This window comes from Cottoperca gobio, chromosome 20 (assembly GCF_900634415.1).
Source record: "Cottoperca gobio chromosome 20, fCotGob3.1, whole genome shotgun sequence".
Classification (NCBI taxonomy): domain Eukaryota; kingdom Metazoa; phylum Chordata; class Actinopteri; order Perciformes; family Bovichtidae; genus Cottoperca; species Cottoperca gobio.
Genome location: NC_041374.1, coordinates 15,084,704 through 15,097,355, shown reverse-complemented (window position 1 = coordinate 15,097,355; position 12,652 = coordinate 15,084,704). Strand labels below are relative to the sequence as shown.

Sequence of the window (12,652 nt, the reverse complement as noted above, 5' to 3'; positions counted from 1 at the left end):
CTGCGGCAGGAGATGAGGGATATGCTACAAGGGAAGAGTCCTCGCTCTCGCTGCCAACCCCGACCCTTTCATAATCGCCCAGGAATTATGCACATCCCAGTTAAAGCACTGGTAGAGTGAGTTACGGCTGTGGTGGTGTTTCCTGAGAAGCCTGCCAAAAAAAGATGATTTAGATAGATCACACGTCTGGGGTCTGAGGGTTCCTCGGACAAGTCTTTATTCTGAGGACAGAGGAATGTGAAGGGTGCAGAGTGAAAAACCCATCACCTAACGGTGACATTTCCAACATGGCAACCATGACAGCAAAGTTATTGCTCATCTCTGTCGAAGACTTTTAGCGATTACCAAAAATAAATAAATAACACTTATTCTTCTTCATTATACAACCTGGCTCTTTGAGTTACAAATGACATCGACACTTACTCAAATTAATTAAAAAAAAGAATTTTATTCAGTTGAATACATAGGCCGGGTTGTAGTGAAATATGTATACATTCAGCTTTACAATTCATATAGAACTTCTCCCACCAAATTCCTACATATACACACAATTTACAAGGTATACATGTTTCAACATATTTCTTAAGACAAAAAAAGACAGCTATACCAGTTAAATAAGTAAAAGCCTACTTCCTTTTGTTTAATTATACCATTAAATTAAAACGCTATGCAACGTTTTATTTTCAGCTAAATATAAGTTAAAGTGTTTATAGTTAAAAGCCATAAAAAGGCCATTCGCCGGACAAACGAACACAAATAAATGGCACGCAGAGTTTCCCATGCAATTAAAAAGATAATTCAAAATAATTCCATTTGTGATAAGACATGCTTGAATCCATGTCATTTTCACCATCCCTGTTACAAGATCGAACTCTCAGGACTACATTTCCCAGAACACGCGTCAGCACTCGAATACTACAAACATGGTCAGAGGTGGGGGGGGGGGGGGGGGTACAGTACGTATTATAACTGCTTCTAGGATACAAACACAGGAGATAGGAGTACTGTGAAATCCATTAGCGATGTGGAGCACACAGCTTTTGCTTTGATTTTCCAAATTCAGTGGAAACACCCTTATGACTCACTGCCCCGTCTAATATTGAACACTTTTCCTTTGTCTCTGTCCAGTCAAAGGGATCTATATGAAAAACCATAGTAGTGAGAGTGTTATTACTGATATTATCTGTCTGAGTGAGGGAGTGCCAGTAGGTCGCACTCCATTAAAAGCGACTCGTTACAACAAAGGCGTGCAATTTTAAAGAGGTTCCCTCTTCTTCGGCACCCAGTGGAAAGCTTGCTGGTGCCGCCAATCTCTTTGATTTATGCACTCTTCAAAAACACACCAAAAGTTTTGAAGTCCAAGTCAATAAAAAGTAGTAAAGCGTCATTCCAGACAGTTGGTAACTCTATTATATTCTGAAGAAATGAGGCAGTTGTGTGGACAACAGAGACACATGATCCAAGCCTTTGACTGAGAGTGGTGCGATGGAAAACAAGATGGCTTGGCTTGATAAGCTTCTCCATAAGCAGCAGCATAATGTTCATAGAGTCTGGGGGCAGGATCAGGATCAAAGGAAAAAGACAAACGCTGGAGGAAAGTCGGCCCTGCATTGATACAGATGTGCTTACTAAGGCTGCTCCGAGGACAATAAGCATGCTGGAGACAAGAAAACAAACCCTTGGTCAAAACTGTGTTTCCATTCTCATTATCATACTTCAGACATTTAGCCATATGCCTGACACACACACACTTTGGTTTGTACTTTTGGACTCATTTCCCTACACTGTGAGAATGATTTCATATTTTGACCAAGGATCCGAAACTTAAAAAAACAACAACTATATCTGTAACTCAAAACAAAAGAGAGGAGAGAAAAACTCACTCAAATTCCATTAAGAGGAAGGCTGAGCTGCTTTTGCGGGGTTTTTTTTTTTAGGCAGCGCTGTTATTATTAGAAAGTGTGCAAAAAAGTAGTGTCTGTGTGGGGAGTCAGTCGGACCTCCACTGCCTTCATGTCTGAGGAGGGAGCTCAGCTCAGGACAGCACCCAGTGGGAGATGGGGAGGGAGGGGGTGTATGCTTGTGTGGCACTGTGTTTGGCATTCACATGCATGTTTAAACGTGTGTGTGTGTGTGTGTGTGTGTGTGTGTGTGTGTGTGTGTGTGTGTGTGAATGTATGCGTGTGTTGTCTAGACCAGGGAGCAGTAGCCGCCGCAGCTTCCACCTCCCGCGTCTTCGTCGCTGAGCTGGACTCCTCGGCCGTGGCTCTCGCTCTGCCACAAGCCGGGCGTCTGGATGATCTTCTCCACCAGCTCCTCAAATGCACACTGAACACCGTCTCGAGTCTTAGCACTCGCCTCTGCAAGAAAAGACAGGGTACAGAGTTGGAGGCAAAAAGAAGTGAGGAAAAGATGAAATTCAGATACAACAACTGTAAATGTCTGCATCTTGAGGTCATCATCTGCTGGGCTCCCAGAGAGGAGGGGGGCGAGAGGTGGAAAATGTCTCAACAATAACTGTCAACCCGAGACACTAATAGTGAACCGGAGGAGGTTATTGGGGGATACAGTCAACACCTGCTCCACAACATGACGATATCCAGAAACATTGTCATAGCAATAACCATAGGATAAAGGACATCAATCTTATTTAGAAATCAGAATGAATAGAATACAACAACGTTTTGGAAAATTTGGAAAGATCAGATAAGTCTTTCCATTTCAACAAATATTTTTTAAAATAACATTTTGCAAGTCTCTTAAGTAGACCTTTACTGACACATCTGAAATGTAAAAGCACGGGGAAAACAAGCATGGAAGATGATATACGGAGCCTGTTTTATTAATAGAACTATGCAAGCATTCCTCAGCAAGTATGATAGTTATTTTCAAAAGCCATTTCCCCCTGTGAAATAGTCTGCTGTAACTCATGCCCAGCAGGTCTTAGCAGAGGAGGGAATCCTCCCGACTTACCTATAAAAAGCATGGAATGTTTTCTTGCAAACTTCAGCCCTTCTGCCCTGTCTAGCTCGTGGTTTTCCTAAAACAAAAGAGAGGTAATGGCTTATTTGAGGTCTGCCGGGCGGAGCTGTCAGCTACTGTGGTCGTCACAGAGCAGAGAGGAAAAGTGATTTTCACAGACAAAGAACAGGACACAATAAATTCATAATGCTCTACTTAGCGGGCATGTTTATCCCTACTGACTGATTCTGGTATCCTGGTTAAGGACCAGCTGCCAAAAATATGAAAGTGGGTCTGCCACTGTTATTTAGTTCTGTCATTTGTCAACTAAGCTGAATATTTTGTTTTTTTAAAAGATACTTATTTTTTGGCAATTTATTTTCCTGTTCTGTGGAATATATGTTTATATAAAGTCACTGCATATTCCTGTTTTTGCATCTCTAGCTACAGAATCTTTCCTTTTTCAAAATGATGAATTAGGGAGTGGGAACACAAACATTTTATACAGAACCACAAACGCCCTCACCTTATCGATTTTATTTCCCACAAGCATTTTCACGAGGTCGTTCCTCGTGCAGTAGGTCTCAAGCTCATTGAGCCAGTTGTCAAGCTTGGTAAAGGTTTCCCGCCGCGTGACATCATAAACTGTGCCAAACCATATGAAAAAGATAAGCTCACAATGAAGGCAAACACATACACACATTGAACATTTCCTAGATCGGTTTATTATAATTTAGGTATTTAGTAAAAAACTGAGGGAAAGGAATTGTTCCTGAATCCACAAACATAGGACAATACTGCAGCGTGAGAATATATCAGCATAATCAGAATAATGTATTAATATATTTCTATGTACACATATCACATAGAAAGTCGATCATATCAGCTGTAAAACAATGTTTTCAGTTGTTAAGTCTTACAGTCCTTGAATTTAAAAATTATATTTGATTGTTCTTTCAATGAAAAGCACAGACCTAACAACACTTTATTTCAACTTCAGAAAAAAAGAGAATACTACATCAAATCAAGAATAAAAAAAACAACTAACTAAAATAAAATGGTATCAACTAAAAACACATGGTTTATGAAACCAAATGGCCTGAAATCTTCTGACAGTATCACATGCAAAGCTCTCATAATCCCAGTGTTATAGGGGGACACCTTGTGTTTCTATATCATTAGAGTGGTCAGAAACCATAAGCTGCAGAGGAAGTCTGTTTAAGAGGTTTAACTTAGTTCCTGTGTGTGTGTGTGTGTGTGTGTGTGTGTACATGCATGTCCATATGAGGAGTTTGACTTAAGGGTATAAACTAACTTCCAGAGAGGCAAGAAAGTGTGCGTGTGTGTGGGTCACAGGATGAAAAGCCATCACTTTCTTTACAACCAGGAGCCTCACTGAAGTGAAAGTGACACACACACACACACACACACACACACACACACACACACACACACACACACACACACACACACACACACACACACACGCGCGCACGCGCACGCACAGACGCGCACACACAGACGCGTACACACACACACCACAGGTGCTTGAGCAATGATGGCGTCAACAGCTTGGCTTACCCAGGATGACTCCCTGGGCACCGCGGTAGTAACTGGGCGTCAGGGTTCGGAAGCGCTCCTGTCCTGCAGTGTCCTGCAAAACACAACCAGCTCAGCACTACTGGACACACTCGCAGGAAAATCTGGTGGCTCAAACAGAAGGAAAAGCGGGCAGACGGACATAAACAACAAGGCCGGCTCCTTCCAGGCCCTCACTGAGAGTGGAGGCTGAAATTGGTGTTACATAAGCGCCATCTTCTGGGCACTTGAGGGAACTTACATAATGGAGTCATGGAGGAGTTTGATAGTTAATCTCTCTCCTCTGACTGACAGGCGAGAGCCACATTTTTTGTTACTTAAGAGAGTGAACAGAGTCGACACTTACCCATATCGCCAGTTTTGCCTTGTTACCGTCCACAGTAATGGTCTTCACTTTGAAGTCAACACCTAAACAAGGAAAAGCAAGTTAAGTCACTTCTCATCCTGCTTCAACCCCAATGTGTTGACTTTTACAGGGTTTTTTTGCCAATTACTGCCAAGTACACATTATCACCGTGACAGACTATAATTATCGATGATGAATTGTCCAAATCATACACACCACACAATGTCTCTGAACTTCTGCTCACCCCAGCCTTTCAGACTGGCATTGCGCCCACCCCATGTCCTTTTTTAAAATCATGACTGTGTATTGATATCCACCACAAAAGAGACGGTGTGTGGTTTAATGTCCTAAAGGCCTGTATTAGAAAGTCCACCACCTGTGAAAAGGCTCAGAGAACCATGATTCACCCCAAAAAATCCAGGCAGGTCCCGAAGGAACGGACATTTACATGAAAATAACAACGTTGTCCCCCTTCTCCTTAACAAGTAAATCTTCTCTATTGCCTTTGTGCAGTGTCTCGGCGTGCAGAGCGTGCACTGTCTGGATGACATATCTGGCCCGAGTCTTAGCATCCACTGACAGATTTACCAGGGAAATGTACACTTGTGTCGGGCTTGTTTTTACATCTGGGGCTAGGGAGAGCACAGTTCTGAGCCAAAACAGAGGAGAAAAAAGGGACATGAAGACAGGCCGAGGATATATGACATTGAGTTTGTGTACCACACACACACTTACACACTCACACACACACACACACACACACACACACATATATAAAGTCTGTTCACACAGTCAATCACAACAACTAGCTCAAGGGTTGCTCAGATACTGTTGCCAGATGCATGTGGAGAGGAGTTTACGCTAAACAATTCCCTGAACCCTGGACCAGACAGAACATACGGTAACACATGTGTTTGTAGTACAACACAACAACACGCTGGAAGTCAACGGCAGGCTGATCTCTGCAGGCCTCAGAGCAGCCTTTCATTGTATGATATAAAAACACAGCGCGCTGTCAGCAGGCGACCAGACGAGTCAACGCCACCCTGTAGCGTCTCTCTTTCACCTTTTGTAATAACTGTATCCAGAAGTAACTATGTGATAAGTATATCAATGAAGGTGACATGACAGCAGACCTGCTCACCTGTCACCTGCTGATAATCTGTAACTTACTTAAGACCAACATTATGTTTCATTCTCACCTATTTAATACCATCAATACACTGCGTGCTAATGTGACAATGTACTGAGAAAGCTATTGTCACAGGGGGAAATACAACCTCAGCTGAACTGTTTTAGGTGGCAAGGAGGAAAAATGACATTAATTGAGATCAAGTGACGAAGGATCAAATGAGATTTCAGTCTGAATGAGGGAACTTGAGTCAATGAGGGAGGCTTGACTCCAATAAAGACATCTGTTTGGCAGAGATCTCCCAGCTGGCCAAGTAAAACGGCAGAGATCCATGCCTTGACCTTGGAGAAAAGAAGTGTTTTAACTGTTTCAACTTATCCTGGGATCTGTGCCTTTAGTTGCTTTGACAAAGACAGCATTGTGAGCTACAAGATCTTCACAAAATCACATTAGTAAAAAAGGTAGAATCACCACCAGAACTCATCAATGAAATGATAAATCTTGAGTTGTTGAATGCTTTAATGAACAGAAGCCCATTAAGATAGTTACACCCTCAAGGCCACCTGAATGTATAGCAGGTGTGTGCGGTGCGTCAAATGATTTATATGGTTAAAAAGAAGCTGATAGCATTTGCAGATCCACCAGTATTTGGAAAGACTTACCAAATAATTTACAACTCTGATCACAATTTCACCGGATAAAGATGGATAGACTATTCTGCTGCAGGACCCCCCCCCCCTCAAACTCCTCATTAAGGTTGAAATACATTAAATAGCTTTGTCGCTGCGAGACTGTGTGGTATCGTGGTAACTTTGATTTCCAGCTCCTGCACGGTGACCTCAACTTGACATCGAATCCAGCATATAAAAAAGAAAATGCTTTGACTTCAAATTTCTGATTTCAATTATTTGCAATGATTAGCCTACAGGGTGTGTAATTAACACAAGAAGCGAGCGCGGTGATTGAGCCAATTCCTGGTCCTGGAGCAGATTACAATGCATCTGCCAGCGTCATAGGGGCCTACTGACTACGAGGCAGGATGAAGAACAGTTCATGTCTATTTTACCGAATGTGGAAGCCATTGTTGTCTACAGTAGTCATTTATAGTTTTGAAAAACTTAAACTCTAGACAATGTATTGGCAGGCAAAATGTTCTAATGAGCTTTCTCTGCCAATTAATGGAAGTAGCATTTGGTGTTTAGTCTGACCGCTGTAATAATAATAATCTACACTCCCTGGTCACTTTATATAAAGATACACTTCTGCACTTCTGCCACATATTCTACCTTTATGAAGCTTATAACGGCCAGTTTCTGTTTAACCTTTTAGAGACGTGTTAATTTAACCGTGTGTTAATATTGAGGTTGTAATTACTGGTGGTGTTGTGCTGGACTGCATTATATTAAAATGTGCGTAAATTGGGTGGGGGAAAAGATCAGAAACACCTCAATATAATGCAGTCCAGCTCAACACCACTGCAAACGACAACATCCATAATAAACACTCTGATAATCTCTATGTCAATCAAATCGGAACATTGCTACCTTTGTAAAGGTGAACTGTTCGGCTCAGTAGTTGTATTGGATTACATTATATCTAACATTACACTGTTGCCTCACTGCTATCAAAGATTGGATGTCACCGATTTTTTTCTTTTACAGCTGAATATGGATAAAACTGTCAGTTTTAAACAGCATTAGTCCGTACCTCACGCATTTCCCAGGGAATATAAAACTAGCTGCAAGAAATCTTGGTGTGGTGTTTGATCAAAATCTGAACTATGACCAAAATCTGAACTTTGACCATCACATTAAGAAATTGGTTCAGTCTTGATTTTTGCAACTCAGGAATATCGGCAAAATCTGTTCAGCTTTGCCAAAAATGCATCGTAGAACAAATCATCCACGCTTTGATCTCTTTCCGCCTGGATTACTTGAACTCCTTATTTTCTTGTGTAAGGGAGGCTACAATTGGTTCAGAAACGTGGCAGCCAGGCTTTTGACAAACACTAAATGAAGAGAGCATATCACCCCCATTCTGGCCCACTTAAAAAGGCTCCCTGTCCGCTTCAGAATTCAGTTTAAGATCCTGCTGATCACTTTCAAAGCACTCCATGTCATAGCACCTCCTTATATCTCCGAACGTATACTCTGCACCAAGGTTACTCAGATCTTCTGACCAATTGCTCTTTAATATCCCACGGTCCAGGCTCAAAACAAAACAGGGGCCTACTTTTACCCTTTTAGCTCGAACACTATGGAATTGCTCCACCTCACTGTCAAAATAACAACTTATATATTCTAGTGTTTTTATAAATGTGTTGCATTTCACTTTTGGTTTTATTTGTCTTTAATGCAGTTTTGTTTTGTTATATTGCCTTTATTGTTGAGTATTTGTTTCTATTTTATAAAATGTGTATGCATTTTCATGCTGTGTACTTTTATTTAGTTATTGTGAAGCACTTTGGAACCGCTATTGTCGATAAGTGCCATCTAAATATATGCACTTACTTATTATTAGTTGCACTTAATGGTCTTTACCATGCATACACTTTGTCCATTATTTATTTATATATAAATAAATAAATATTTATTTATATATAAATAAATAAATACATATTTATTTATATATAAATAAATAAATATTTATAAATAAATAAATAAATATTTATTTATAAATCAATAAATATTTATTTATAAATATATAAATAAATATTTATTTATAATAATAAATAAATAAATATTTATTTATAAATAAATATTTATTTATAAATAAATAAAATTTATCATTAAATATATAAATAAATAAATATTTATTTATAAATAAATATTTATTTATAAATAAATAAATATTTATTCATAAATATATAAATAAATAAATATTTATTTATATATAAATAAATATATAATATAAATATTTATATATATATAAATAAATAAATAAATATTTATTTATATATAAATAATAAATAATATTTATATATATATATATATATATATATATATATATATATATATATATATATATATATATATATATATATATATATATATATATATATATATATAGCCATTTTTCAAACTTGTATATTGTGACTAGTTTTGGCCTAGTTTGTGAATTTGTGAATCAGGTAGATTCTTAGATAAAGAACGAGATCACGGGTACAAGCGGCTGAAATGGGTTTTCTCAGACGGGTGGCTGGCGTCTCCCTTAGAGATAGGGTGAGAAGCTCAGCCATCCGTGAGAGACTCGGAGTAGAGCCGCTGCTCCTTTACGTTGAAAGGAGCCAGTTGAGGTGGTTCGGGCATCTAGTAAGGATGCCACCTGGGCGCCTCCCTAGGGAGGTGTTCCAGGCACGTCCAGCTGGGAGGAGACCCCGGGGAAGACCCAGGACTCGGTGGAGAGATTATATCTCCTCACTAGCTTGGGAACGCCTCAGGATCCCCCAGTCGGAGCTGGTGGATGTGGCCCGGAGAAGGGAAGTTTGGGGTTCCTTACTGGAGCTGCTGCCCCCGCGACCCGACCCCTGATAAGCGGTAGACGATGGATGGATGGATGGATATAGGTTCCCGACTACATTACCCATTTCCCAGTGCCTTTTAGGAGAAATCATAAAGTGTGTTGCTCATAATCATTTCATTTTTAAATCCCTGTTTGTACTTAACTCCCATGGGTCTGAGTGTACACCGTTAAAGTGTGTGTCTTGCAGTTACCACAAAACACAACTTTACTTTTGTGTTACTCACCTATTGTTGCTGATTGCTCTGGGTCAAATGTGTCATCTGTGAATCTCAAAAGGAGGCTGTTGACAGGAAGAAGGAAATAATTAGATTGCGACTCATAATGAATCACTAACAAACACAGCAGAAAGGCTTCTTTCTTTTTTTAAAGTAATTTTATTCCACACATGTTGAGCAAGCTTTTGGTCTGGGATCAGGTTTCCAACTGCTTCGTTCAAATGACGTGTCCTGCGGCACCAGACTTATCGAACTCTGTATCTCAATCTTTTTCTATTGATCTCGTTGTCCTTCACTTGCATTACGCGCACACGTTTCAGATGACATCACTGCTAGATTGCAGTCAGGAGGACAGGGTTCATTTCTTAACTATGACTAATCAAGTGCTAAGGCCTTAATCACAGCGCTGATGATGGGGATAAGCTCACTCCTTTCCCTTGACCCAAGCATAATTCTCTTATTTTTCCTCATGGGCCATCAAGACGGATGCTGGAGCAGTGAGTGTTTATTGTTAGAGGTCCATGCAGCCGATGAGCTGTGCTTAGAGACAGCCAAGTTAGAAATATGTTCTGTGTAGGTCATTTGTTCGGGTCAAATGAAACGTGTGTATTCCTTGCCAGGCAGACATCTCCCTGATGATTTAAGGGCTTCTACAGATTGCAGGGAAACAAATTAAATATCTGTATGCTATTTAAAAATTAGTCCAGTCAGTGTACCTTCTTGACAATAGTACAACTGGTCTGGGATGATTCCAATCATGACATTTGAAACTAATCATAGTCTGAATTTGTTTATTGTATTAAGCAAAAGCCCGATTTAATAATAATACAAAATTGCATTCTGGAAACACCCTTTGGCTAAATCATGCAATAGCAGGCAGCGTACAGTACAGCTGGCCACAAAACTCGTCTGTTTTCTGGAAATATAAGCAAACCTATGTTATGGTCTTGGCATAAAATCAGTCTCCCCTCTGTGCTCGGCCAATACAGAGCTGCCACATTAAGAAAACTACCAGCAGTAGTGGAGAAAATGAAAATTGCTACTGGAAAAACAAAACACGCTCAGACACAACATTAAAATTAGCCTGCTACCTTTATGTGTTATATTAACAATTATATTTAAAAAGGATAATACCAAAAAAGTGAATACAGAAGGAAAGAACGGACAATGGAGTAACAATTGCTACCAACACTGTGGACACATTACTGCTGACATTCTGGGAGGTAAAGTGCATGACATAGTACAAACATTTGAGATTATTTACAACCTTCTGAGCGAACACTTATCTGCACAAAATTAAGGGTATACTCAAATCCCATTCACTTCCTGCTGAAGATTCCAGTCTTGTGATTACGACATAAAAAGCCCCCTACACGCTTTTGTGGTTCATGTTAGTTTGTTATTTTGAGAACCTGGGGCTTGGTCATCAGTCTACAGTGAAAGGTGATTTATTTTTTTGGCCAAACAGTTAAGTTGTCAAAAGGTTTACGATAAAGCTTTGGGCAGCTCATTACCCATGTACCGTACTCGATACCATAGTTTGCAATGTGATGGTTGATGTCTCAGGCTGGCTATCAGGATTATTTCATGCAGTCTGGACCACAGTACTGGAGACTAGCAAACCTCAACAAGCTCACTGTTGGCATACTACACAGTATAAACTGCCAGAATAATGTTGGTAAAAAAAAAAACATTATCCTCTGCTTTGACTATTAGACTGATTTGTGGTCGCTAACAAGGACCTTTGATTACCACATAATGGCAAAATAAACTATTTGGTAAAAGCTATACAGCATTTTAGTCCTTCTAGAGAGGCCAAGCTTACTCAAGCATGACCTGTTAAATTAAGCTTTTCTATGTAGATATTGCCTGTTGTGTTCATAATGATGTGTGAACATTAGAAACCTGTAATGGTTCTTGCATAGCCATCTCGATTGCAACATCTTCAACCAACTATGTCAGACGTATGAAAGGGTGATGTCACATAAAGCTACTGTCAGCTAGCTAAAGTTAGCTGGGCTGCCAGCAGAACACAAGCCTGATTGTAACTCATAATCCAGACGGCGTTGTTGTTTTTTGTTTATTAAAGAAGAGGACAACACAGCCGAGTCGTCTATGTCATTTTAAAATTCCGCGTTATCTTTGAACCTCACAACATATGGCTGGCTGCTAAGCTAACGCTAGCTATCTAAGGTTAGCAGTGAGCCACGACATAATTTTCTTTGAGATAACTACAGCTTACCTGGACTTCCCAACACCACTTTCTCCTATTATCAATATTTTCAGCGTCGTTAGTGTATCGTCTTCCATTTTCCTTGTACAGTGAGCTGTGTTACTATCGATAAACGGCTACAACAGCCTGTTTAAAACGACGTTCCTAGGTAACTTACGTTCCTGTTTACAGCTTGCTACAGAGATAATAGTTGACGTCTTGGTAAGAAGACCATGAAGAAGACGCCTCACTCCAACCATATCCGGTATGACTTTTTGGCACTTCCGCTTGTACATGATGAGTTTATCTATGTATTACATAACAAAGCAGACAATGTAACCCATGGAATGAATATGTATTTTGATAAAACGGTTTCTGCACAATTGCATATCATAATAGTCTCTCAAATGTGTGTGATTTACTTTGGGACCATACAATGGGACACAATTGTAAAATATAACATAAGTAAAATAGGTCTATTGATTCTCATTGTTTTTTTTAAATATGTATTCTATTGTTTTCAAACGTTCCAATATTGTTTGTTATTAATGTTATAAACTTACATAATTACTGTGCATACATGCATTCTAACTATTGCTAGTATTACATGTTAATAATGCTAAATGTGTATTTGAAAGGACCAGTGATTGGCAAGCAGGCTCCCC

General features: G+C 39.6%; 1 protein-coding gene across 2 annotated transcripts; it reads right to left on the bottom strand.

The window, feature by feature from the left end:
* Positions 1-428: 428 nt before the first annotated feature.
* rab18a (RAB18A, member RAS oncogene family) lies at positions 429-12,239 on the bottom strand. Of its 2 annotated transcripts, XM_029457963.1 has the most exons (8): positions 12,018-12,239; positions 9,785-9,840; positions 4,907-4,968; positions 4,543-4,615; positions 3,488-3,606; positions 2,974-3,040; positions 2,173-2,360; positions 429-2,142 (listed from the first exon to the last, which is right to left on the bottom strand). In XM_029457963.1, exons 1-7 carry the CDS (start codon positions 12,083-12,085, stop codon positions 2,191-2,193), a joined length of 615 nt encoding a protein of 204 aa, XP_029313823.1. In that variant the 5' UTR covers positions 12,086-12,239; the 3' UTR covers positions 429-2,142; positions 2,173-2,190. The 2 variants fall into 2 exon arrangements, with proteins under 2 accessions (XP_029313823.1, XP_029313822.1); XM_029457962.1 differs by having other exon boundaries at positions 2,131-2,360; positions 12,018-12,237.
* Positions 12,240-12,652: the final 413 nt, after the last annotated feature.

Bases quoted from the DNA above. Each gene is read 5' to 3' on its own strand.
- rab18a (XM_029457963.1), bottom strand. From the start codon at position 12,085: ATGGAAGACGATACACTAACGACGCTGAAAATATTGATAATAGGAGAA. The intron at 4,616-4,906 runs GTAAGTGTCGAC...TGTGTTTTGCAG, and splicing joins AGGCAAAACTGGCGATATGG to GACACTGCAGGACAGGAGCG. The intron at 3,607-4,542 runs GTAAGCCAAGCT...GGTTTGGCACAG, and splicing joins TGCCCAGGGAGTCATCCTGG to TTTATGATGTCACGCGGCGG.